The 27,155-nt window shown below is 36.7% G+C and overlaps 1 protein-coding gene across 2 annotated transcripts; it reads right to left on the reverse strand.

The window, feature by feature from the left end:
- LOC117333378 (electron transfer flavoprotein beta subunit lysine methyltransferase-like) lies at positions 1-26,749 on the reverse strand. 2 transcript variants are annotated; one of them, XM_033892646.1, is made up of 4 exons: positions 26,621-26,749; positions 6,794-7,770; positions 6,209-6,339; positions 1-3,904 (listed from the first exon to the last, which is right to left on the reverse strand). In XM_033892646.1, the coding sequence occupies exon 4, from the start codon at positions 3,003-3,005 to the stop codon at positions 2,064-2,066; it is 942 nt and encodes a 313-aa protein (XP_033748537.1). In that variant the 5' UTR covers positions 3,006-3,904; positions 6,209-6,339; positions 6,794-7,770; positions 26,621-26,749; the 3' UTR covers positions 1-2,063. The 2 variants fall into 2 exon arrangements, with proteins under 2 accessions (XP_033748537.1, XP_033748538.1); XM_033892647.1 differs by having other exon boundaries at positions 3,533-3,904; positions 26,621-26,745.
- Between the last annotated feature and the right edge of the window lie 406 nt (positions 26,750-27,155).

Genomic DNA, 27,155 nt, shown 5'->3' on the forward strand with positions numbered 1-27,155 from the left:
TACTTTTCATCAGTTAAGCATTTTATTAATTAAACAATGCAAACTTACATAAATGTTTTTTGCTGAAGACACTTGTGTTTACGTTATGTGCATATATAAAATGCGGAATGCCGATCAGTTGGAGAATGCATGATTGAATGACAAATGATCAATTTACATGGATATTTAGGTATAAGTTTGAAACGTGACACTTGGAATATGAGAAAAGACATCGCTTATTGTGTGTGTTTAAAATTGTTCCACTTGTTTTACTGATCCGTAAAATTTACTCACCAACCGCTGATTTCAGTGGCGACTATCGGTATATTATACCGGAGTGATTAAATAACATGGCTTCTAAATACACAATTAATGTATAAATTGGGCCTGATTATTAATTAACCCCATGATCATGATAGACAACACACGCTATCGTTATCCCTATTGTCAGTCAGGGCGTTTGAGGGAGAGGTGTGAATTAAGTCTTGCCGCGGGGTCACGACAAACACCTGTCCAGTGGTCAGCACAGGTAATTTTTTTGTTCAAATCATGAGATGTCAGTAACCTATAATATCATAGCTAATGGTCCATAAAAAAAGTTCCATTCATCGAAAACTTCGATTTACAAAAATTTGAATCATATATAGGTTCGTTAGTAGTGTTATATAGTAAGGAATGAAAAGTATGGCAGTATGTCAACACCAAACATTGGAACCTAGAGAATACAAAATTACCTTGATATGTAACTATAGTCACCAAGTACCATCAGCCATTGATGCATGTGTTGTTCAGGAATACGGCCCTCTTATCTAGTTATATTGATATTACATTGTAGTCAGAGAAATGTTCCCAGTAAGTTCACACCTGTGATGAGATCTATTGAAATCTCCATGAGATAGAGATATTGTATTATATCAATGATATTTTTTTGTTAAGTTACAATATATTTCTATTTTTTCAATATATTGTAAACTTTGCTAGATTTACATCATGTTACATATCATTATCATCTTTTCTTTTTCAATAAAGATTTTTCTTCAAACAAATGATGTTTTTTTTGTTTTTTTTTAACTAGAAATCCCATTAGTGTGGTTTCAGTAACCTATACCATACTGCAGAGTTTGTTTGAATGGAAGCTAATGGACAAGCATTCTGGCATTGCCACAATTATAGAAGTAAGAATTACATGTAGTTCTACTGTTCCACTTTGTCAGTAATGAGAGTTATAAGCAAACTCCAAAATGTATTGAAATCTCAGTATTTTTTCCACAAACAACCAAAAAAGACACCAATTGATAGTATTATACCTTCTGTAAGATTCTCGCCATATTATTGGTCAATTCCTAATCACATGACCTGAAACAATATGCAGTGTCAGAAACAGCGGTCAACATTGCCGTGGGATATTGCAATGTTCCCCGCTCCGCCCGAAAACGCACGATTGTTTCTTACGGAAAATCCCGAACATTGAGAAGGGAGACAATTCTTACAAACGCAACAGTGACACAGACAACTTGTAAACATGGAGCAGACGTCCAAGAGGTTTGCCTCAATATTTGGAATATTATTTCTACTCGGTATAATAAAATAAATAGTTCCCTTTTCTGAGGGGAATATGGAGGGTTGTTTCCCCGAGGGAACATTATCTTCCCGAGCCGATAGGCGAGGGAAGATAATGTTCTCGAGGGGAAACAATCCTCCATATTCCCCTCAGACAAGGGCACTATTTATATAGTATGACTACTGTATGCATTATAGATATGTAAATATTGATGCATTGAAAAACAAATGTCAAATTTTTCATAAATCACTAATTCTCCAAAAGCACCATCATCAGAGACCCCTGGTTGATTGCACTATGCTACGCTATACTTCGTGGGTCTCTGACGATGCAAATGCACCTAAATATGTTATTTATACCTCAAAAATCACTTTCTGAAAGATGATCATGAAACGACCATACATCTGATATACATGTAGTATAGAATTCATTCCAATTTGGCTATAAACTAATTTGTAAATCTTTTGGAAATTGGAAATGTAAGGTTTTTAGTTTTAAAAAATACAGCAAAAATAATAAGAATTCACATAATCTGCAGTGTGTTGAGATGTCCATACTCTGAAGTGTGTTGAGATGTCCATACTCTGCAGTGTGTTGAGAAGTCCATACTCTGCAGTGTGTTGAGAAGTCCATACTCTGCAGTGTGTTGAGAAGTCCATACTCTGCAGTGTGTTGAGATGTCCATACTCTGCAGTGTGTTGAGATGTCCACACTCTGCAGTGTGTTGAGATGTCCACACTCTGCAGTGTGTTGAGATGTCCACACTCTGCAGTGTGTTGAGATGTCCACACTCTGCAGTGTGTTGAGATGTCCACACTCTGCAGTGTGTTGAGAAGTCCACACTCTGCAGTGTGTTGAGATGTCCATACTCTGCAGTGTGTTGAGATGTCCATACTCTGCAGTGTGTTGAGAAGTCCATACTCTGCAGTGTGTTGAGATGTCCATACTCTGCAGTGTGTTGAGATGTCCACACTCTGCAGTGTGTTGAGAAGTCCACACTCTGCAGTGTGTTGAGATGTCCATACTCTGCAGTGTGTTGAGATGTCCATACTCTGCAGTGTGTTGAGATGTCCATACTCTGCAGTGTGTTGAGATGTCCACACTCTGCAGTGTGTTGAGAAGTCCACACTCTGCAGTGTGTTGAGATGTCCACACTCTGCAGTGTGTTGAGATGTCCATACTCTGCAGTGTGTTGAGAAGTCCATACTCTGCAGTGTGTTGAGATGTCCATACTCTGCAGTGTGTTGAGATGTCCACACTCTGCAGTGTGTTGAGAAGTCCACACTCTGCAGTGTGTTGAGATGTCCATACTCTGCAGTGTGTTGAGATGTCCATACTCTGCAGTGTGTTGAGATGTCCATACTCTGCAGTGTGTTGAGATGTCCACACTCTGCAGTGTGTTGAGAAGTCCACACTCTGCAGTGTGTTGAGATGTCCATACTCTGCAGTGTGTTGAGATGTCCATACTCTGCAGTGTGTTGAGATGTCCATACTACACGTTCGGTTGGAATTACATTTATTCTTTTTGAGAAACTGAGCTAAACACAAAACTTTAAACGTTTGATTTTCTAGCATCCCTAATCTAGAATCACTGGACCATAAATTATGTAAATGAATGGTGTATTGAGATAACTATAAAGTGATTTTACTATATACATGTACATGTAACCAAGTTTGGTTAAAGTTGTACAATTTTTTAGCAACCAGAAAAGTAACAATGTATATTTGTTGTAGGAGAGACAGTTAAAAGGTATTACATGTATCATATTACATAAGTTTTTCTTGCAGTATGTCCACAGGCGTCTGCATCTGGCTAGTATTTATAGCAAAAATAGTAGCCCCTACTACTATAAACAGTTGGGAGTAGGGGGCTAATATCTTTTTCTATAAAAACTCTGCTGAAGCCTGTGGTATATGACATCCCTAGTGCCTTTTCAGCAGTGCTTATGAAAATTTTCAATTAAATTACTTCTAAAACAAAACTTGTACATATAACATATTATACATTTTATTATGTCTCAGAATTTTCAAGTACATATTTCCAAACAAACCCAGAAGTAAGACCATTGTTTTCTTTCAAGCAATATTCATGTAGAGGATATTCTGCCACCATCTTCAAGTCCGATTTAAGCGGATGTTGCTCAAAAGGAAGTCTGCCTGGGTCTCCAATGAATACAGTTACACCATTTGCGTGAAGGGAGACCACCCATTTTGTAATAGTCTCTGCAAATTCTGTGTCATAGAACATATCTCCTAGCAACACTATGTCCCATCTACTGTCATGGCAACCAATTAGGTTGCTGGTGATTGTAGTCTGAGAAACACTGTTGAGTTCAGCATTTAATGATACTGCCTCTTCTGCCACTGTAACACAGAAATAAGCAGTGATACTCCCTTGAAAGGTATGGTTACACAGAAGTTATAAGATACACAATCTTTATATTTCATCTTAGGGAGTTCAAAATGACTGAGGTAGCGACAAGTTACTTTAAGCAGCTTCATCCCTTAATTAAGATTTTAAATAAATCTGTACAAGTTACTAAGATTCCTGTTTTTCAGGATCTCTATAAGATTTTTTTAAGCTTTGTGAAATTCCCCCCTATTGGGTTAATCATTGAGGACCACTGGTTAATAAGGATATTACATTTTATTTTATTTATTAGTAACTGTCATCCAATTATAAAATTTCATACCTGTATTATCTATTTCCTGAAAAGTAAAGGAGGGGGGGGGGGGGGGGGGGGGGGGGGGGGGGGACAAACTACAAACTATGCATTTAGTAAGGAACCACACCACAACTATAGTGATATTTCCCTCCTCTCAAAAGGGCAAGTGATTTAAAATACTTTGGGTTGTTTTAGACCCTTGAATTCCTAAACATTTGATAAGTATTCAGTAAGACATGTGATAAAAATCAGGCTGTACAGTCCAGAAGCCTCATAACCAGGACTAGTAAATTTAAGTCAGCTTTGTAAAAAGATTCATAATGAAATTAAAGGTTTTCCTATTAAAATACAGTGTATAGCAAACACTAAATCAATGAGACTAGTATATGAGTGAACTGTGTCACTCACTTGGTTGGATTTGACCAAATGTCAAAAGGCATTCATGTTCAATTTGTTAATAGCTTTATTTGTTAATGTCTAACAACGCTATACTGTATATAGTTATGGGGAAGGGACCTTAACTGCTTCATAGAAAAAACCCAGAAATGCAGACAAGTCTCCCTCGGAGAGTGGAATGACCCCAAGGAATGTTTCTACAACATGATTGTGTTTAAAGTAACAAAGTGCTCTAGGGGTGGGGAAAGACCCAAGGGCCGTTTTCTACAACAGGATTGTGTTATCTCATGGTTGCCAGGGATGCTACATATGGTTATGGGTTGGAAATCTCAACAGTTTCAACACTACAACAGTGTTTATAGCAATATGGCCAAGTTGCTCACTTTTGGACCCGCCCCTCAGCCCGCGATGCTACCAGTCAAATATGAGTGATATTCATTGTTTAGTTTCAGAGAAGAAGTTGTTTATATCAATTTTGCCAAACTGAACCCTTTTGGCCCCGCTCCTCAAGCCCCTGGGGTTCAGCCCACCATTTGTCCAATTTTGAATCCCTACTCCATTTAGATGCTATCAGTCAAATATGAGTGATATTCATTGTTTAGTTTCAGAGAAGTCGTTTATATCAATTCAGCCAAATTGACCAATTTTGGCCCCGCCCTTCAGGCCCCCAGAGGGTCAGCCCCACCATTGGTACAATTTTGAATAATATTAGCGATATCAATTGTTTAGTTTCAGAGATGTCGTTTATATCAATTCAGCCAAATTGATTAATTTTGGCCCGGTCCCTCAGGCCCCCGGGGGTCAGCCCCACCATTTGTACTATTTTGAATCTCTACCTCATAGGGGTGCTACCAGTCAAATATGAGCGATATCCATCGTTTAGTTTCAGAAAAGATATCGTATACATGTATATCAATTTAGCCAAATTGACCCCTTTTGGCCTCGTCCCTCAGCCCCCGGATGGTCAGCCCCGCCATTTGTACAATTTTGAATCCCAACCCCATAGTGATACTACCAGGCAAATAGGAGCAATATCCATTGCTTGGTTCACAGGTGCCTGACTCGTTTTATATAATAATAACATATAAGAGTACATATAATCTCATTTATGCTCATTTATATGTACTCTTATACATCTGTATGTTATTATTATACAAAACGAGTCTGGCACCTGTGCTTGGTTTCTGAGAAGACGTCGGTGATATTAATAGAGCCAAATTGACCCCTTTTGGCCCCGTCCCTCAGACCCCCAGGGGGTCAGCCCCACGCAATACGGATGCTTGTGACCAAATTTGGTCAAATTCCGATATGCAGTTATGGAGAAGAAGTCAATTGTTGATGGAAGGACGGATGACACACGACGGATGGACAACAGACGAAAGACGATGGACACCAAGGTAAGGCATAATTATAAGCTCACCTTGGTCCTTCAGACGAGGTGAGCTAAAAACTGGAGAGTATAGGTTACCTTACTAGCTAAGGCTAGTGGGAATTTCCCTTTAGCTTAGTGGTAGGATGTGGAGAGTATAGATCACCTTACTAGCACAGACTAGTGGGAATTTCCCTTTAGCATAGAGGTAGGATGTTTGCCATGGGAGTGCCTTACCAGTGTCAATGTCGTTGGCTATTACGTGAGATGCCCCAACCATCTGACAAGCTATCGAGGAAGCTCCACAACCACATCCTACATCTACTACCGTCCTACCACAGAACAGCTCAGAATTATCCAAGATAAACCTAGAATATAATATATGTAACACATTGTAAGTGTAAAAGGGATAAAACATGGGCATGAACATACAAAGGATATACATGTATACCAAGATCGAGACCAAGTGTTCTAAAGGATAAGCATATATTTATCGACACCATTAAAACAAATATTAAATTCCTGCACCAGACTAATGATTAGATACTACTGGTAAGACCCCACCCCTTATTTTGATTGGGGGCCGCGGTGGCCGAATGGTTAAGGTGTCCCAACACTTTATCACTAGTCCTCCACCTCTGGGTTGCGAGTTCAAAACCTATGTGGGGCAGTTGCCAGGTACTGACCGTAGGCCGGTGGTTTTTCTTCGGGTACTCCGGCTAAATTATTTTGATGAATTTTATAACTACTGTAGTCTCATTATTGTTATAAAATCAATTTTAATTTGTCCCCTTGAACAATGAATGATTTGTTATACATTACCTGGTAAGGGCTTGACCCCCTGGCCAGTAAAAGGCCCAGAAAGGATCAGGAAAAGGACATTGGTCCCCTCGACTGTGCCATAAGGGACAATTTGGCGTAATGAGGTGAAGATCGATCTCTGGGGTCAGATGATTTCGGGAAACCTCGGTTATTTCCTTGATTAGGCGTCTAGAGGTTTCAGATTTTATCAAGTGGGAAAAACGATATGTTTTCATGTAAAACACACAACTCAATGGTATTTGGTTGTAATTGGAATTCCTGAGTTTGGTTCTCAGTAGGTTTGAACAAAAGCTCATACATGGATATGGTCTTATAGTCAACATCTTAACTTCCACCAGAGGACTCCAATCAGATGACCACTCCAATCAGATGACTTTATTGACATCCATCAGATGACCACTCCAATCAGATGACTTTATTGACATCCATCAGATGACCACTCCAATCAGATGACTTTATTGACATCCATCAGATGACCACTCCAATCAGATGACCACTCCAATCAGATGACCACTCCAATCAGATGACCACTCCAATCAGATGAATTTATTGACATCCATCAGATATTTTCTCCAATTAGATGACTTGACTCCCATCAGATGACCACTCCAGTCAGGTGACTTGACTCCCATCAGATGACCACTCCAATCAGATGACTTTATTGACATCCATCAGATGACCACTCCAATCAGATGACTTTATTGACATCCATCAGATGACCACTCCAATCAGATGACTTTATTGACATCCATCAGATGACCACTCCAATCAGATGACCACTCCAATCAGATGAATTTATTGACATCCATCAGATATTTTCTCCAATTAGATGACTTGACTCCCATCAGATGACCACTCCAGTCAGGTGACTTGACTCCCATCAGATGACCACTCCAGTCAGATGACCTACTCCCATCAGATGACCACTCCAATCAGATGACTTGACTCCCATCAAATGACCACTCCAGTTAGGTGACCTGGTGACAGGATGTTCATCAGTAAAATGAAAACAGAAAATTTTATCTTTAACATTTGGACCCAGTAACATTGACCTTTAAGCTGGACAATTCCAACATTTTTTCATTATTGAAATTATACAAAATTAACCCTGGACTTTTAACACAATGACATTTACCTGTGGTCCATTGGCTAATTGTTTAAATCTGACCAATTTTACTTCATGTCATGACAAATGTTCATCAGTGACAAGATCCAAAATTTGACCTGGATCTATGACCCAGTGACTTTGTCCTGTCGTCAATTGATTTGCTGTTTAATTATGCCTAACTTTGTTTCATCATTTCATGACAAAAAGTTCATCAGTGACCTTTGACGTGGTGACTTTGACCTTTGGTCAAATTGACTTTGTTTAATTCAGACTAACTTGACTTCATAATGTCATAAAAATGATCACCAATGAAAAGGAACACATTTTGACCCTAAATATGACCTTTGACCTTAACTTTTGCCTTCTGCTTTCACAAATGGATCCTTCAGGCCAGATTTAAACTCTTCCATTCATGAAGAATAAGAATTTTTCTAAAGGATTTGCTATATTTCCCCTGCCCATCAGACCCACTTTTTATACAAAATCACTGCTTCATTCCTGCAGAAGAAGGATTTTAAGAAGTTAGCTCTATTTCTCCCTCAATAGGCCCTGCCCCTTAGGCCACAGACACATTGTTTATATCAAATTGGTTCCCTTTACACAATGATGCTTCAGACCAAATTTCATCAAAATCCAATCAGTGGTAAATGACTAGTGGCGAATTTAAGGAAAAGTTGACAGATGACAGACACATCACCATGGCAAATAAGTCCACAAGTCCTTATTTCATCTAGCTGAAGTTTATTTTTTGGTTCTGTCATATGTTTCTTGCGGTGTTATCCTCTAACATTGTTCCAGTAACATGACCTTACTACCATGTAAGCTAAACATAAGAACAGAAATAAAACTGTCACTGGATGACATATACCCCCTACTACCCACTGTCACCTGGATGGCCGACTATTACCCCCTACTACCCACTGTCATCTGGATAGCTGACTAATACCCCCTACTACTCACTGTCACCTGGATGGCCGACTATTACCCCCTACTACCCACTGTCACCTGGATGGCTGACTATTACCCCTACTACCCACTGTCATCTGGATGTCCGACTAAACCCCCTACTACCCACTGTCATCTGGATGTCCGACTAAACCCCCTACTACCCACTGTCATCTGGATGGCTGACTAAACCCCCTACTACCCACTGTCACCTGGATGGCTGACTAATACCCCCTACTACCCACTGTCACCTGGATGGCTGACTAATACCATCAACTACCCACTGTCACCTGGAAGGCTGACTAATACCCCCTACTACCCACTGTCACCTGGATGGCTGACTAATACCCCCTACTACCCACTTCACCTGGATGGCCAACTAATACCCCCTACTACCCACTGTCATCTGGATGGCCGCTAGTCCGAGTTTCCTCTGGCCCTGACACCATGTCTGGTGTAGGGGCAGAGTGCACTACTATATGAAAATGTAGAATTATCTGACACCATTTGGTGTCACTAAGAATTTGGTGGAAATACAATAAAATCGGGTGTGACATAACACCTACCTTACATATATGGATAAATGAGATATATATATTTACTCCAGCACACCCATTTAGTCCCATCTAGGTGTTTTATTTTGTCCATATAGACCCTATCTTTATGCTAGTCAAAATTTCATACTTGACTCGACGCCATATTGCTAACTATGTAGGTCACGGGCGGCCTAATTACCCTTATCAGTATTTTTATATATTTTCCTGCTAATAATATATAAATAATGAATTTTTTAATTGAATATAACAGGTTTTGGGAAATAATCAGCTTAGCTTTCTTCATTTAAACTATATAAGAAGAAAAACACAAACGGTGTTGGATAATTCCATGTTTTCATATAGTACTGCGCTCTGGCCCTTCACCAGACATGGTGTCAGGACAGGGCCAGGGGAAACTCGGGCTAGATGGCCGCCTAATACCCCCTACTACCCACCGTCATCTGGATGGCCAACTAATACCCCCTACTACCCACTGTCACCTGGATGGCCGACTAATACCCCCTACTACCCACTGTCATCTGGACGGCTGACTAAATACCCCGAACTACTAGCCTGAGTTTCCTCTGGCCCTGTCCTGACACCATGTCTGGTGTCAGGGCCAGAGGTAACTCGGGGAACCCTTACTACATATCACTGAGGGCCCTAGACCGTTCAATTACGTTAAAAAAACGTTCTGTTATATACAATCGTTGATTTATGACAATCTAGTGTTGATTCTTCAAATCAGTGTTCACCCCTCCCGCTACACTGTTCATTTAATATTCTAGCGATCATTCTTCAAGTGTCACCGTTCAGTAATCAGAAAGTATCTATTTTTCACGGACAGCGTTCTCGCGTGAAGGAACCGTGTATACCTCGCGGATGCTGTTCTGTTTGCAGGTCTACCGCTGAATTTTGAATTCGAGTGTTCAGTCTTACGAAATCATTCAGTTCTCGCGACCCACCGTTCAGTTTTGGGCATACTGTTCAGTTTTGGCAACATCATAGAGTTTTCATGACCCACCATTCAGTTTTTAAGTCACTGAGCAATTTATAGTTTTGTTAGCCTCGGGCTAATCTATCGACCAGCAACGCCAGCACAGCCAGCCATACGCATTGCCTCCTACTTTACCTGGACAGCAGTCATGCGTGACGACCTATCTCAGATCAGCGGCCAGGGGAAAGGGGTCATCTCGGCATGCGAACCTTTCAGTGACACCTACCTTACCACAGGTAACAAATTATAACTGGATTATGATTAAATTGCTCAAAATCATTGTTGTATACTCTTCACTATACTAATCAAACGACTAAACCTATGCTGTCATATATACATCATATTGATTGCACATTGGCAATGTAAAGTGGTAATAAAAATGAGTCGTTTTTTTCATATTGGTCTTATCAATGCAAACAACAATGCACCCGTGATTGAAATAGAATGCATGGAATTCTATGCGTAACAATTGTTCCGTCTCGCAGTATTCGCGCATGAAATGACTAATACCCGGTAATGAAATAACAATGAAACAGATCACTATGCATCGCAATACTACATACCGTAATACATATCTTTTTATTCCAAAATGTTTCTCCTCTTTGCATTACATTACGTATAAAGAAACATGTGTAATATAAGCAAAGCATGAATTATTAGTTTGACTGATGGGGTTAAACGTCTCTGTTCCGGTTATAACGAGATCATGCGTTTGAGACCCTGTCGGGGCACGACTCATAAAAACTATGTTACATGATCACCCCGCTATTCTGAATATCGACCACTTTGGACAGTCCCAAAGACAACTAATTAACGTTAATTTACCTCATCATTACGACTATTCACAAATGGTCAAATTTATCTGGTGTGCAACGAGCCATGAGTAGCTTTCCGCGGCATATCAAGCGTTTTATCTAAACATAAGTTCATTTTATTTGGTTATACGATCATGTATCAGAGCGACATAATATAGATACAGTGAAACCTCACCTCACGACCACCTCAAAATTACGACCACCCCCGCTATTACGGGGGTTCATTCCCACTCAGCCAACATGTTGTTTTTGCTATATAAACATTACCTGAGTTTACCTGTGGAAAATGTAGGTATAGTCTGTTTCAGTATACGTATACATTGGACTCAAATGTGACTAACAATAAAAGTGAAAAAAATGTTTAAGAATACCTTTAAAAATATACATTCATATGTACGTATTAATAACAGAATACATATAGTGATAATTTATTACTTATATTAATAATGATATTACACAACACTTTAAAAATGAAATAATGGAAAAAAATTTCATAATTAAAAATGCACCATGTACAGGTAACAATGATATACAGTGTACTTTCAATATTTTTTCTTGTCCCCACCATATACTCGTGTTAAAGGAAGTGACAATTATATAGACTAGAGTTTCTTTGTAATAATAAGATTGAACTATTTATTACGTGAATAATATCAGACACTTGTATATCAGATACATGTATATAAGTCTCTGATTATATATACCTGTTATATATCACAATGAAACATGTAACGTTGACTTAAACTTATTGATAATGTGCCCTTTCAGTGTAAAGGTTAAAATTGAACAAATGTATTTTCTGTTTTATTTATAAAACATAATAATTATGATAAAGTGTGAAATTTATAACAATGAAAGATATAAAAAAATGAATTATTTTCACTAATTTATGAAAATTTGAGTTATTCTATTTTAATATTTTTTTATTATATAAAAGTATTTGTGATATATATATATATTTAGTATACATTATGTACAAACTGTTAACAGCATGTAGCACAGCTAATGCAGGTAACACAGATAACCTGAGAATCAATTACTTCTCCAAAACAGGCTATAACTTACCTGTAATTAGTGCCTATTGTTCTCTATTGTTCCTACCCTCAATGTTAAAATAGGATATGTTGGCTGAGTGGGAAGACACCATAACGGGCACTTTTTTTTCAGTCCCGATATTTTCTCTATATATCTTTGTATTGGTCGCTTCACTATTACAACTACCCCGCTATTCCGTATTACGACCACCTTGGGAAGTCCCAACGACCACTAATTAACGTTAAGTACCCCCACAATTACGACCAGTTGGTCGTGTCTAAAAATTTACCTGGTGTGTAGCGAGCCGTGAAAAGCTTACGGTAATGCGTGTCAAACTGGCCATTGGCGTGTATATACGTAATTATCGATCTTTTGTTTAACTACTGACCAATGTAGCGACAGGTAAGTAGAATAGCTGTTAATCTCTTCGCACTGAACGGAAGATAAAATAAACATCCAGTCTTTCGTAACAAGCCAGCATGTGCCGGGTTTTCGTTTGTAGTCCTTTGTTTACATGTTGTATACGGCTCGTTATAATAGAAAATTAGTAAGATGCTACATGTATATACAGCTTTTCAGTGACGCTGCCTCACCACAGTAACAATTATAACTGGGCTATGATTATAGAACTTCTGGAAATTACTCAAAATCATTGTTGTATACTCTTCACTATCTAATCGTATGACTTCACCTATACCGTCATATTTCATGTACATCGATATACAATTATATATATACACATTAGTTTGATTGCACATTGGCAATGCGGAAGTGGTAATATAATAAAATGTGTCGTTTTCAAGATAGTACAAACTTTGTAATTATTCATATTGGTCTTCAAATGACAATGTAAATTGCAAACAATGAACGCGTGATAGAAATAGAAAGCATAAAAATTGTTCCGTCTCGCAGTATACGCGCATGAAATGACTGATACCGGCCTAATGAAATAACAATAAAATCGCTTTATCACAATACTATATAATACATATCTTTCTATTCCTCATTGTTTCTTTTCTTTTACTACAATCAGATAACCAGATTTCTTGGAAAGGACCAGTAAATGTTAAGCAATTTAACTATATCTTTATGTAAGTGTATATACATGTATTACTTGATAATATTTTGTTTTAAATGAAATAAACAGATGACAAAGCCGATGCTCGTTCGATTTTATTCAGTTCATTTTTACAATACATTACGTAAAAAAAACCCATGTGCAATGCATAGCATGTGTTATTAGTTTGATTAACGGACTAAACGTCCTTGTTCCGGTTATAACGAGATCACAAGTTTGAGACCCCGTCGGGGCACGACTCATAAAAATTGCATGTCCATGATCATCCCGCTGTTTTGTATATCGACCACTTTGGACAGTTGCAAAGACCACTAATTAACGTTAATTTATCCCATCATTACGACCAATCACATGTGGTTTGGTTTTATCCTTATATGATTAAAACGCGCAAAGTAAGAATTTAAGATTGTTATTTCATATGACTTAACCTATACCGTCATTACTATGTACATCAATATGCAAATATATATATACAATGTATCATATTGATTGTACATTGGCAATAATCAGTCAATCACCAATAAATGTATATTAGTTATGTGTTTACCATTTCTTACTCATTACTATTAAAAGGAACTCGACATCATCACTTTATTTATAAAAGAACGTGGCATTTTATTCACATATTAATATTCAAAATAAATATACCAACAGTTCGGAATAATCTGGTTTATGAGACAAGACGATACATACGTACATTAAGCATTACTTATAACACGTACAACACTTTATTTATAAAGAAATGTGCCATTTTATTAACATATTAATATTCAAATAAGCATACCAACAGTTCTGGATAATCTGGTTTATGAGACGAGACGATACACACGTACATTAAACTTATGCATTATATTCTATACGAAACCAGCTTTTAGTCATGAAGGCCACTTAATTTATTAAAAAAAATAATATATAGTTTCATCATAATCGAAAATAGACTAAATCTCTCCCGTATGAAAACCAGTGTTGGAACCTTTCCCTTGTATTTTAACAAGTCATGGTCACATGGATTACAAACGATTAAATGCTTGAGAAAGATATATACAGTGGAACCTCTATAACCGAACATGCACGGGACATGGATATTTGTTCAGTTTACAGAGGGTTCTTTTTGGAGAAGTTTTATCGAAAATGGCCGGTCGAATTGCGGACATAATTGGTTAGGATGATGTTTTGTTAGAATGTACCCGATTACAAACCGGCACGTACTAAGTAGCCAATTTGGTTTGTCTGAATAATATGAATATTATGAACGTTAATCAATGTATATGTTGCAGATTATACAAGAAAAAGAAATGATTATAACTGCAGTTATAAACAGTATTTTTACATGTACTGCTGCACTTTACGATCGACATGCATTTTGTTACATCCGGTGAATCTTTATTTGAAGAGTTCTTTCATTAACCAAGTGTTACAAGAAAAAAAAAACATATAAAAACACCCCTTTTTGGACCTCATTTAAAGTAGATGCGAAACTCGCGATCGCGTTCTAGCTCTACTTGTTTTGAGAAGATGCAAAAATCGACGCGCTTCAATGAAGCGTGGCATTGTTTCTTAATTGTCGTGTTGATTATATAATTGACCTACCGTCATAATGCCCCCTTGGGGCATTATTGGATACCTGTACAAATCACCTGCATGTGTATACGGAGGTTCCGAGACAATAATGCTTCACACAATACCAGGTGTTGTTTCAAGGTTTACTGGCCTGACCTCGTGTCATAATCGCTCAGGTAAGGCCGGTTTTTCACAAGTAATTTTTGGTATATTATCAGGTCCCGGACTCAAAATCGGCCCGGTGTTCGGAATTCAGAGGGAAGCACTGCATCAAATATCGGATCTCATGGAGATACGGGCTGGTCATCTTGTTTATCAAAACAGCGTAAGGAAATTTTCAGGATGTATTCCTGACTTCAAAACTTAGAAACACACATGATTTTATATAAAGTACATTCATGATCATCTAGAAGAGGCAATGCGTGGGTAACGCGTGTGAAGAAACTCGCGTGTAACTTTTATATGTTACAATACTTAACAGTAGCACTACAATTAGAGTAAAAATGCATAACATATATATATACATGTCTCTGACATTAGCAATGCGCTCATCGTGTCTAATGAATATACGTGGTTCAAAAATATATGGAGAAACCGACGAAACCAGGGAAACAAACTTCGGACATACAGATGTTAACGGAGGACCAGCGATTATGTTCATTTTGTATGAACGCTGTTGAAATTGAAATACATTTCCTATGTGAATCAACAATCTAGTACACTATGTAACGATTTTTATTCTTTAAATGCCAGAGACAGGTGTGTATATATTCTGCAAAATATAATCCTCAATATCTTTAATCTAAATCTATATATTTTATGAAGCATAGACGTTCGATTTTTTTACGTATGAAACAAAATTCAACACTTGAAACTTACCCCAGACTGAACAGGGAGTGTTTTTTAATATGTGTACCTGATATTGCTACAGTAAATCACAGTAAAATGGAGTTTTATATCTTGCGATAAATCAGAACGTCGACATACATTGTAGGCTATGGTGTATATAGATAAAAGTCATCTTGTACATTTTTAACAAGCTTTTATCATTATCTTCATTGTACATTTTTAAATGATGTGTGACAATCAAATAAAATATTAATGTATTGGTATTTGGCAGGTTTTTATTACTATAATAAAGAAGGACCAATTCTGTACAATGACAATTCGCTAGGTATTCAGAGGTGTTCAACCTAATTAAAATTGAGATGGTCATTCTCACTACTGAGAATGGCCATCTAAATTTTAATTAGATTGAGAGGTGTTCGGTTTTCGGAAGTTGCACTGTACGATCATTGTCAGTGAAGCTATCCTGTATTTACGATCTTTGTCAGTGAAGCTATGTAGAGGTGCTTCGCAAAAATTATAACATTAGGCCATACCAATTTGATTTGTTCGTGTTTTAAAAAATTGAAATTAAAATAAAATTAAAAATTTACCGCTCCTATTTTCGCGTCGACAAAAAATGACGAATCCGGAAATTTATTCCGCGAAGTTAAAATTTAGAGAGTCCCTTTCCGGATCAATTGAGCGTTTGAAACGAAAGCTTTAAACGTGTTAAGACAGATATTTCAAGCGTTTGTTTGAGATAGACATTTCTGTCAGATCACGAAGAAACCACGAGGTATTTACATCAATTTCAATGTGTCAAAATGGGTATTTTGTCGTATCTGTCATTACAGAGTCATGTCGTCATAATGTATTGGACACTACGGCAATGGAGCTTGAAGGCGATTTATCGTTCCTTGATTTGTATAATAGGGTGAACGAAACAGTACTTGTTATCAGAAATTCGGATCTCGGGGGCAATCGCCACCCTGCAAATAAAATCGTCATTTCGTCCGCAGAAATGTCCATATCGGTATGTCAAGGTTTAGGGATGAGATTTGCTGAATTCTTAGTGAAACCCCAACACGAGAAAGAGACACAATCTACCAGTGACACGGTTAAATTGTCAGCAATTTTCTGTGCTAATGGAATCCCAAAAAAACGCTTTCTCTTCCATCCTAACCTCCGCCAAACTTGCGATCCTCAAAAACTGTATTGGGTTTTCAATGGTAAACTTTAGTTTTCATTTCCTAATGGTTGGGACCATGCTTTTATTCTCATTAATAAATATTGTTAGATTTAATAGTCCATGCTACCATTTTTTGGAGTTTATTAGTTTGAGATAAGGGAGGGGACCATGTTTTTGTTCTCTTTCCAAAATATTGTAGTTTATTGGTTTCAGATTCTAGTCATTTTGAGACCTGTTGTTTGATACTTTTAAATGCCAATCAAAGATGCCTTTGTTAATTTTATCTAAGTTCAAATACTATCAATGTTTAAACTTAATATTTAATAAAACACTGTTGATTTTGTTTGAGCAATGTGTTTGTTTTGTAATGGTCATCCCTTGATATTTGGATTTTTATTTTTTATAGATGCACTGACTAGCCAAAATATTTCTTTGGGATATTTTTTTTATTGGTATCCATAAAAGAACATGCATTGCATACAGTTTTTGAATTCAAGCTTAAGCATTTCATCATTCATGGAGTGACCAATCATTGACTTTGGGTATTTTTGACAACTTTTCTACTACATGTACATTACATTGTTTGTAACTTCTGTTGTTGATGTTCTTCTATTCACCTTTTTCTCCTGAGCAGATCCATATATGTAGTTATTATTCAACAACATCAAATAACTAGTTTGAATGATTTAAACATTTGTTGTTGCTGTATTTAAAGAGGAAAAGACATTGTTCTAATATTGCGTCTGTGAAAATTACGTGCTCGCTCCAAAATGTTAGGATTTCAATTTTTTGTTTAAATAAAAAAAATTTTGCTCGCTCACTCCAATTTTAAAATGTAAAAATCCAAGAACAATTTATCAAATTGGTATGGCCTTATCGATAGTTTATTGACATAGCATAGGTACTTATTAAAACCATAATTTTAGCTGTTATTTTAATAATGAAAAAAAACATGTTATTTAGTTCACTGACTAATTTTAATTAATACAAAAACTTATTAAACTTGCAATGATGAAATTTTTTTTTTTTTTTGTAATTGTGTTATTTAATTATCTTGCAATGATTGAGATCCTTGTGAATTTTCTGTTCTGCCGTGTACTACGTTGCAAGTCATGTCTTCTCTTGAAGCAAAACTTTAAATAATATAGTAAACTCAACTCTTAGTGGGTTAGTATACGGATAAACAATTACCAGTCCACAGACTCGTCATACATGTCACTGCACCACAGATGTCTGTGATTTCTGGGGTTCTAATCGACACGCGCCAATAAATTGCTTGTGAGTCGACGCGGTTAGTTCACATCAAAAAATGTTCTGAAGATATGCTTTTACAGGTTGTACGTAAATTGAACTTGAATTTTGTAAACAATATGGGGCGAATGTTTGCGTCTCCATGTCGACACTGCATTAGGTGAAATAAAAGGGTCTGGAACCTGAAATAAAGACATCAATCATATCGAATTTACCATAGGAAGGTTTGAGCTGGACTTTGAGGATAATAATGAAATAAAAATTGCAGGTAATACAGCCTGCGCTCTTGAAAATCGAGGTGGTGGCTATGCTGATGACATCCACGCTGATCGTCGCAGGAGAGGTATCAGAAGTCGATAAATATTGAGACATTGGTTGATGTATTGACGTTATTGGTTCTACTACATCCCTTCACACGGACAACAAAATAAAACATTTTTTTCTGATGTCTCGGGTCGTACGACATATGATAGCCGAATATAGAACATCATTTACGCCAAATGTTATACCATTCCTGCCAAGGCTGGTAGCTCGTGTCTGGACTGTGCGCTTGGAGAGATGAAGACGTTTATATAGGCCTAATTAGCATAGGACAGATAATTATTTTGTCTTTGCCGAGATATTGGTTGTCTGGCAGCCTGTTCCAGATAGCTACCAAAAGTGATGACCTCACAGTGTTAAATTAATTGAGCTATTGAACTTTTTTTGGAATAGTTTCATTTTTGTAAAATTAATATCTACATGCAGGTTTGACTTGTACTCTGGTGTTGACAAACAGTTTCCATATTTCTTCATGAACAATGTAGACAAATTGTGTTTTTGTATTTCAGTTATACCAAATGTGTATTTTAACTGTAACAGAGTTTCTTATATTAAATTTATTTCAGTGCATCTTCTTTCTATTTGAAACCTGGGACCTCCCAGGTAAAAATCATAATTTGCAGAGGAACAACACATGTAGGCTAAACGCCGGTGGCTAGGTAGCTCAAACAGTTGGAGAGTCCGTCCAGAGTTTGAAGGTCCAGGGTTCGAGCCTAAGTATGGTCCATGTATTTTTCCTCTCCTGCTATTTTAATGCAAAATTGATGGAGCTAAAGCACTTCTCATGGTTACCCAGACACATTGTTTATCAATGTACTGCACTAGACTTTTAATTATTTATTGTAGAAATAATTCTAGGTGAATTTGTGTTTAACAGATACATATCCAGTGTGTACATGTATACTCTCTACAGCTAGTTGGTTAGTTACTGGTCTACCTCCTAACTGACTCCGCCTCTTGCTTGGATTTGTCTCACTGGCTAAAGTAATTGTGTTCTGTCAGGCTGGACCGACAATAATTTCTAATGTGATCAAATAGTGAAAAAAGTCATTTTGCTCTCGAAAAGACAAACAACAATTAACTCTTACCATGTTTAACATACCACACTGCTTGGTACCATCAAGCATATATCATACACTATATCTGCTTCAATGTAAAACTTAGATAACAATATATATTTTATAATCGATTTCAATAATTCATTCAAATCAAAACAAGAGGTCCAGAGGGCCTGTATCACTCACCTGGTTTCATGAGATATGAAACAAGATCTATGCTAAGTATATTAATTGTCACTGGTATTGCTATGTCAATATATCATCAGCATTTATATGGACGTACATGAACATTGGTTTTATTGTAATTCTTAAAATGTCAATTTAGTCAAATTGATCCCTTTTGGCTCAATCATTTGTAAAATTTTGAATCCCCACCACATAGTGATGCTCCCAGGCAAATATGAGCGATATCAATTACTTGGTTTCAGAGAAGAAGTCGTTAATATCAATATAGCCCGATTGACCTCATTTGGCCCCACCGCAGAGGTCCCCAGGGGCCGGCCCCATCATTTGTACAATTTTGAATCCCCACCCCATAGTGATGCTACCTGGCAAATATGAGCCCCATCATTTATACATAGGGATGCTTCTGACCAAATTTGGTGAAATTCTGATCAGCGGTTATCAAGAAGAAGTCAAATAAGTCAATTGTTGACGAACGGACGACGGGCGTACAACGGACCCCACAGGCCCACGGTATCGCATAAGCCCAGCTATGTCCTTCGGACCAGGTGAGCTAAAAATATATATATTTGTATCAACATGCGTATGTTCTGGAGAACAATAAATGTTACCTGAACATTACTTGAAAAACAGTAGAGGGATAAAAATGTGGGTGTTTATTTGTAGTGCAATGTTAAACCCTTTGGTAAGTGCATATCTAAATTACAAGCATGTGACATTACAGTTACTGTTTATAGATTCTGACTTAACTTTATGACAAGTAGCGATTTAAAGGAATTACATTTATTTCCCCTATTGGGCCCCACCCCTTTGGCCCCTTTAGGGCGAGAGTCACCATTTATGCAAAATCTGTTCCTCTTCCCCCTCAGGTATCTCTGACCAAATTGGGTTCAAATCCATTCATAACTTTATGACTAGTAGCGATTTAAAGAAAATACCTCTATTTCCCTTATTGAGCCCTGCCCCTTTGGCCCCTCAGGGGTCAGAGTCACCATTTATGCAAAATCTGTTCCCATTTTGCCAAGGATGTTTCTGGCCAAATTTGGTCAAAATCCAATAAAAACTTTTTAACTAGTAGCGATTTGAAGCAAATGTTGACAGACAGACGACGGACGGACGCCGTGGCATAAGCTCATCGGACCTTCGGTCCAGGTGTGCTAACAAAGATACCAGCAGTAGACAAATGGTACATATGGTTCCTTGATTTTGAATATGTGTTTTGTGAAAAACTGAATGTTGTTCGAGTAGACTAATCAAGGATGTTGTAGACCTGCATTCGAAATACATGTAAATGGCAGTTATATGCATGTTATTTCCACTTGCACTTCAATTCTTTATTCCGCACGAGTGAGTCTCAACTTTTCTGTACTTTCATGAAAGTTTGTCTTGCAAGTCATATACAGTACTGTACATCAATGTAGGTGTGATTAATATATTTTGAACCTCACCACAAGGATTTAATCCCTATAATATAAGTGAAATAGCCCATAAAGAAAACTACTTTTTTTTTGTTTTTTTTTTTTTGTTTCTTTTTTCTTTTTTTTTCTTCTTTTTCCCCCAAGTCCTAGCACCAGATTTTCAGCATTTTAAGTGTCTGATATGAGACCCCTGACATTTGTTCCCTAAAATGTCTTATAGTATGTGTTGCGGTAAGCTGAAACCTTTCCTAATTTTATTTTTTTCTATTACCCAGGTAGTTACATTGATAAACTTGTTGGATGGTTGGACAACACTGTGGTAATTCCACTGGTAACTCTTTTGACTTTTATGTAGGCGATAAGGTACATTGTATGGGTCACCTGCTCAACTACATGTGTTTTCCCCAGGTAGTCTTGTTTCCCCTTCATTGTAGAAGTCCTCACGCCCTTCTATCTTAGGCCAACAAGTGATTGATAATATACACATAACTTAATTATTCCTTAATTGTTGAAAAAAAAAGTTTACAATTCTCAAAAAAGGAACTCGTCAGGGTGTCATGATCAGCTCAATCAAAAACTGTACTTTCACTTTCTAGTTTGTCAACACAAGATATACATCATTCAATATATAATCTGAATATGTCTGTGTTAAGGCTAGTAAAAACCAGAACTTAAGGAATTATACGATAGGAAATAATATTAGAAAATTTCATTATGGTTATATGTTCAGCCTTAAAATCTTAACATCTGGAGTTTATAATTGTTATCTTTTCCAGGTCGAGTTATGAATAAATGTATAATTTTAAATAAATGCCAAACAATTCTGTAAGCAACCATGGGTGTATCATAAGTCAAAGTCACACATAAAATGTAGACTTGTATGTATTACATCTTTTTAGAAGAAACTTAATGACCAATTCACTTTACAAAAATCAAAAATAATTTACTTGTGCATCTTTGTCTGCACTTGTCATATACTTCCGATTATCTGTTATGATAACGGGAAATTTGATAAAAAAAAATCAAACTTTAAGAATGACTGTGTTTTGTACTGACGTCAGATTTAAAACATCACATAATCAGAAGCATCATTATAAACGCATTTTCCGGTCCTAAATTAAAGTCGCTTATTATCGAAGCTGTGGTTTGCAATACTAGTTGTTTAAATATTAAACACAGCACAGGAAATGTATTATATAAATATATATATATATATAATATATGTATATAAATTACAAACCCCTCTTGTAACCAAAATAATCCCCTATCGGGGCCCGGCACAATAACTGTTACCTGTGTTTTCAAGACAATGTACCGCATCATTTGTTTTGACGAAAATGGGCGAGCCGTCGGTCATAGACAGCTGTCTATCAGTCGCCATGAAGCAAACATGTAGATGGATATGTTCTCTTACTATGATACAAATGATAAATGCATTGGTCTAAGATTACCTGCATTATTTCAGCAGATTTTACACGTCCCTGAAATTCAAATCCGCCATTTTGTTTACATGTGTGGAGATGAGCCTAGTAACGACATCCGGCACGGAGCCCGGACCGGAATTACGGAAACTTGTTATACGACCCGTTATAATAGAAAATTAATAAGATAATACTTGTTTCATTTGACACGTTATAAAAGAATATTAAGTAGATGATGCATGCATACGGCCCGTTATAATTGAAAATCTGTAAGATGGAACCGCCCGTTATATGTTGAAAATTATATGTCCCTGGTTAAACATTTGTACAGTATAATTTTTGCATGGTTATATTTTTTATCTGAATCAGAAACTATAACTATGTTATTGTAATAAATGGTCTATTTAATGCATCAAAAGTAGTCTACATAACCTGTTGCGTTTACGAAAGCACTACTGTAACAATAGGCGATATATGTTGGTAACATTAATATGTCTGCTTTTAAATATGCCCAGTCGTATTATCTACCAAATATAGTTGATACCTGCAAATTTATCCATCACTGATTGAGACACCTGTGGATTGTTTTGACTGGATATTCAAATTCAAATTGGTTTATTTCTCTTTTCAAACATAATGCATAGAGAGAACATATTTACAATATTATATACAATCATTATTCGTGTAGTTTTCGTTTGTAGATATACAGCACTTTCATAATATACATAACTTGTTTTAAGGAGGACAAATAATATTATTGATTATTCTTATAAATGTACACAATTTTTTAAGTGTTTTTATATTTGTAGCATTCATAAGTTCATTAAATTTAATTACATTCGGTCGTAACCAAAAATACTTGTCTATATACAAATTTCTTTCTGTAGCTAACTTTGTACATTCAAGTAAGTAATGAAATTCATCACCAATCTGTTGACTAATGCAATGTGGACATTTTCTATCAGTATATTCAATCTGTTGCCATCTACATGTTTCAACAATAAATTTATGATTAGTTGTTCGAAATTTACAAAGAGTGATCCTGTCTTTATCATCTAAAATATCTAAATAATCTTCAAAATTAAAATTATTTTTAAAAATTCTATAACATATAGATTTTGATGAGTTATTAATATCACTCTCCCAGTTCTGTAAGTACTGGTCATTTACTCTTAGCTTAATAACATGTCTAATCCATTATTCCATAAATAGCTCATTCCACATTCGTTAAGTATAGATTTAACAAAACTGACATATGTAACAGGTCTATTTTCAATATGATGACAGTAACAAAGGAGTTTGTATAAAGTTATATTATATTTACTATCTTTAGAATGTGTCAACTGTGACCAATATGATATTAATCTTGTTTTAACTGATATTGCAAGTGGGGTAATACCTAACTCCCCATATATCATGTAATTTGGAGTACTGTTTTTTAATCCAAGTAATAATTTACAAAATTTTAAATGTACACGTTCAATTGCTTGGATATGAATGCTCTTCACGTCACTTCGGGCAGCCGATCCTTTCAACTTTACGGCAAGCGACACCTCGCGTGGCCTGCTTACCTAGCGTGAAGTCGCAGGTTTTCAGGTAATACCTTGATTGGCAATACTTAAGGGATGTCCAAGTCACAATTAAATAATCATCATGAACACTAGTTATATGTGAAAATACATGTACGATTTCTTCGGTTGCCATACCGCACGAATACAAATATTGCATGTTATTTATACATTGCCGGGGTCTGCAATCGGCTGTCTCGTGAGTGGTGTATTTTGGAATGTAAAAATAACCTGAATTAACGCTAAAAGATGTGGCATATATTAAATCACGGACGCATTCTAATGATCACGCATACAATCTAATAACCTAAACGTGCTTGTTGATCAAATTTAAATCTTGGCATTTTTTCTGGGCCGGTCATCGTGGTCGAGTCGTCGCGAGCTTTCAATGGAGTTTACTGGAAAAAAAACTTACTTAACGTTCTTCCAGAGACGTATATACCTGATATACAAATCTCTGGTTCTTCATATGACAAGTTCGAACTATCCGAAATGGTGTCAGTAATAAACAGCCAGAGTTCGAACTATTACTTGCTTAAAAAAAAAAAAAAAAAATCATTCTTGTCTTGTACAATGTAGATTATTTTTTCCTATTAAACTTAACATTTTGTATATGTTTTTGATATCCTTATTGTACATGCACATGACATTATTTTGTTTTTGCTGTAATACTGTGGGCCGCAAGGCTTAAAGTGAATAAAAAATAAAATACAATCTCTCAAAAGCGGTGACATCGGCAGCTGCTAGAAAGTGATCAATGGGCACCATTCTGACCTGTCAATGCCCTAATTAGTAAACAAAAGATTACTTTTAACAACCTCCTAGTCCAGGCAGTTAATCCCATAATCTGTTTATTTGTCAACGTGTGGCAAGGGTGAAGCCGTTCACGGCTCGCTACACACCAGGTATTTTGAACATATGCGACCGGTTTGATTAGTTATCTGATTGTTGTAAAAGAGAAGAAACAATAATGAATAGAACGATATGTCTTATGTAGTATGGCGATACACAGTGATCTGTTTGATTGTGATTATCTGTTTGATTGTTATTTCATTAGGCCTGGTATCAGTCATTTCATGCGCGAATACTGTAAGACGGACGATTGTTACGCATATAATTCAATTTCATGCATTCTATTTCTATCACGGGTTCATTGTTTGCATTTAACATTATCATTTGAAGACCAATATGAATAATTGCAAAGTTTTTACTATCTTGAAAACGACACATGCATTGCCAATGTGCAATCAAAATAATGTGTGTATATATAATTGTATATCGATGTACATGAAATATGACGGTAAAGGTGAAGTCATACGATTAGATAGTGAAGAGTATACAACAATGATTTTGAGTAATTTTCAGAAGTTGTAGAATCATAGCCCAGTTATAATTTTTACCTGTGGTATGGCAGCGTCACTGAAAAGCGGGCGTGCCGAGATGACCCCTTTTCCCTCGGCGCTGATCTGAGATAGGTCGTCACGCATGACTGCTGTCCAGGTAAAGTAGGAGGCAGCGCGTATGGCTGGCTGTGCTGGCGTTGCTGGTCGATAGATTAGCCCGAGGCTAACAAAACTTTAAACTGCTCAGTGACGGAAAAACTGAATGGTGGGTCATGAAAACTTTATGGTGTTGCCAAAACTGAACAGTATGCCGAAAACTGAACGGTGGTTCGCGAGAACTGAATGATTTCGTAAGACTGAACACTCGAATTCAATATTCAGCGGTAGACCTGCAAACAGAACAGCATCCGCGAGGTATACACGGTTCCTTCACGCGAGAACGCTGTCCGTGAAAAATAGATACTTTCTGATTACTGAACGGTGACACTTGAAGAATGATCGCTAGAATATCAAATGAACAGTGTACCGGGAGGGGTGAACACTGATTTGAAGAATCAACACTAGATTGTCATAAATCAACGATTGTATAAAACAGAACGTTTTTTTAACGTAATTGAACGGTCTAGGGCCCTCAGTGATACTATCATCTTGATGGCTGACTAATACCCCAAACTACCCACTGTCACCTGGATGGCTGACTTATACCCCCTACTACCCACTGTCATCTGGATGGCTGACTAATACCCCCTACTACCCACTGTCATTTGGATGGCTGACTAAATACCCCAAACTACTTGCCCGAGTTTCCTCTGGCCCTGACACTATATCTGATAACTTGGGCTACCCTAACTACATACTATCATCTTGATGGCTGACTAATAACCACTAACTACACACTGTCACCTGGATGGAAGACAAATACCCCTACATGTACTTCTCAATGTCACTTGGATGGCCGACTAAAATCCCTTACTACCCACTGTCACCTAGATGGCTATCCTACTTTCCGATGTCACCTCGATCACAGGGGCATGTCTAGTCTGGTATTTCAAAAAGAAATGCCAGAAATACTTATATTTTTTTAACTAGAGAGGTCTGTGGTCAGATTCTTGCGCCTTTTACCTCTAGTTCGTGAATCGAGTAAACAAAGTCTTAAATTCAAATCATAGATACCTTTGTTAGATATTTAGGTTTTTGCTTGGATTTACAACTCTGTTATAAGTGTGTTGAATGCTGTCACTCCATTTAAATGCTGAAAAACAATTATCATAGGACTACCTGAAGGCACTTACCGAAATCAAAGCACGGAAATACCACGAACAACAATAATTTTCGACACGATTTCACTTATATTTCCGGATATATACAATCTAATTAAAATTAGACTTGTAATTTCCGCTCCTCTACGATACACAATATATTTTTCATAACAGACAAATAAATTTAAAAAAAAAGCAAGTGGTCGGGAAGATAATCAGAAAACTCGGGATAACGAAACTTTGGATTGAGTAAAAAATATCTGACAATCGTATTATAAAAAACTTTTCTTGAGGAGTTATCTATTAAAAATCTTCTTCACCAAAAATATATACCTTCCATAGACGTATAGGCTATTATGGAATTTAAACAGATATAATTTGTACATGTCCCTATATCAGATTAATTATTAAAATCAAGCGTATCAAGAACATGGCAAGTGAAACGTAAG

The sequence above is a fragment of the Pecten maximus genome, chromosome 8 (genome assembly GCF_902652985.1).
Source record: "Pecten maximus chromosome 8, xPecMax1.1, whole genome shotgun sequence".
Lineage (NCBI taxonomy): Eukaryota > Metazoa > Mollusca > Bivalvia > Pectinida > Pectinidae > Pecten > Pecten maximus.

What these genes read in the sequence shown, in the direction of transcription:
- LOC117333378 (XM_033892646.1), bottom strand. Translation starts at nt 3,005, where the DNA reads ATGGACATCTCAACACACTGCAGAGTATGGACATCTCAACACACTGCA.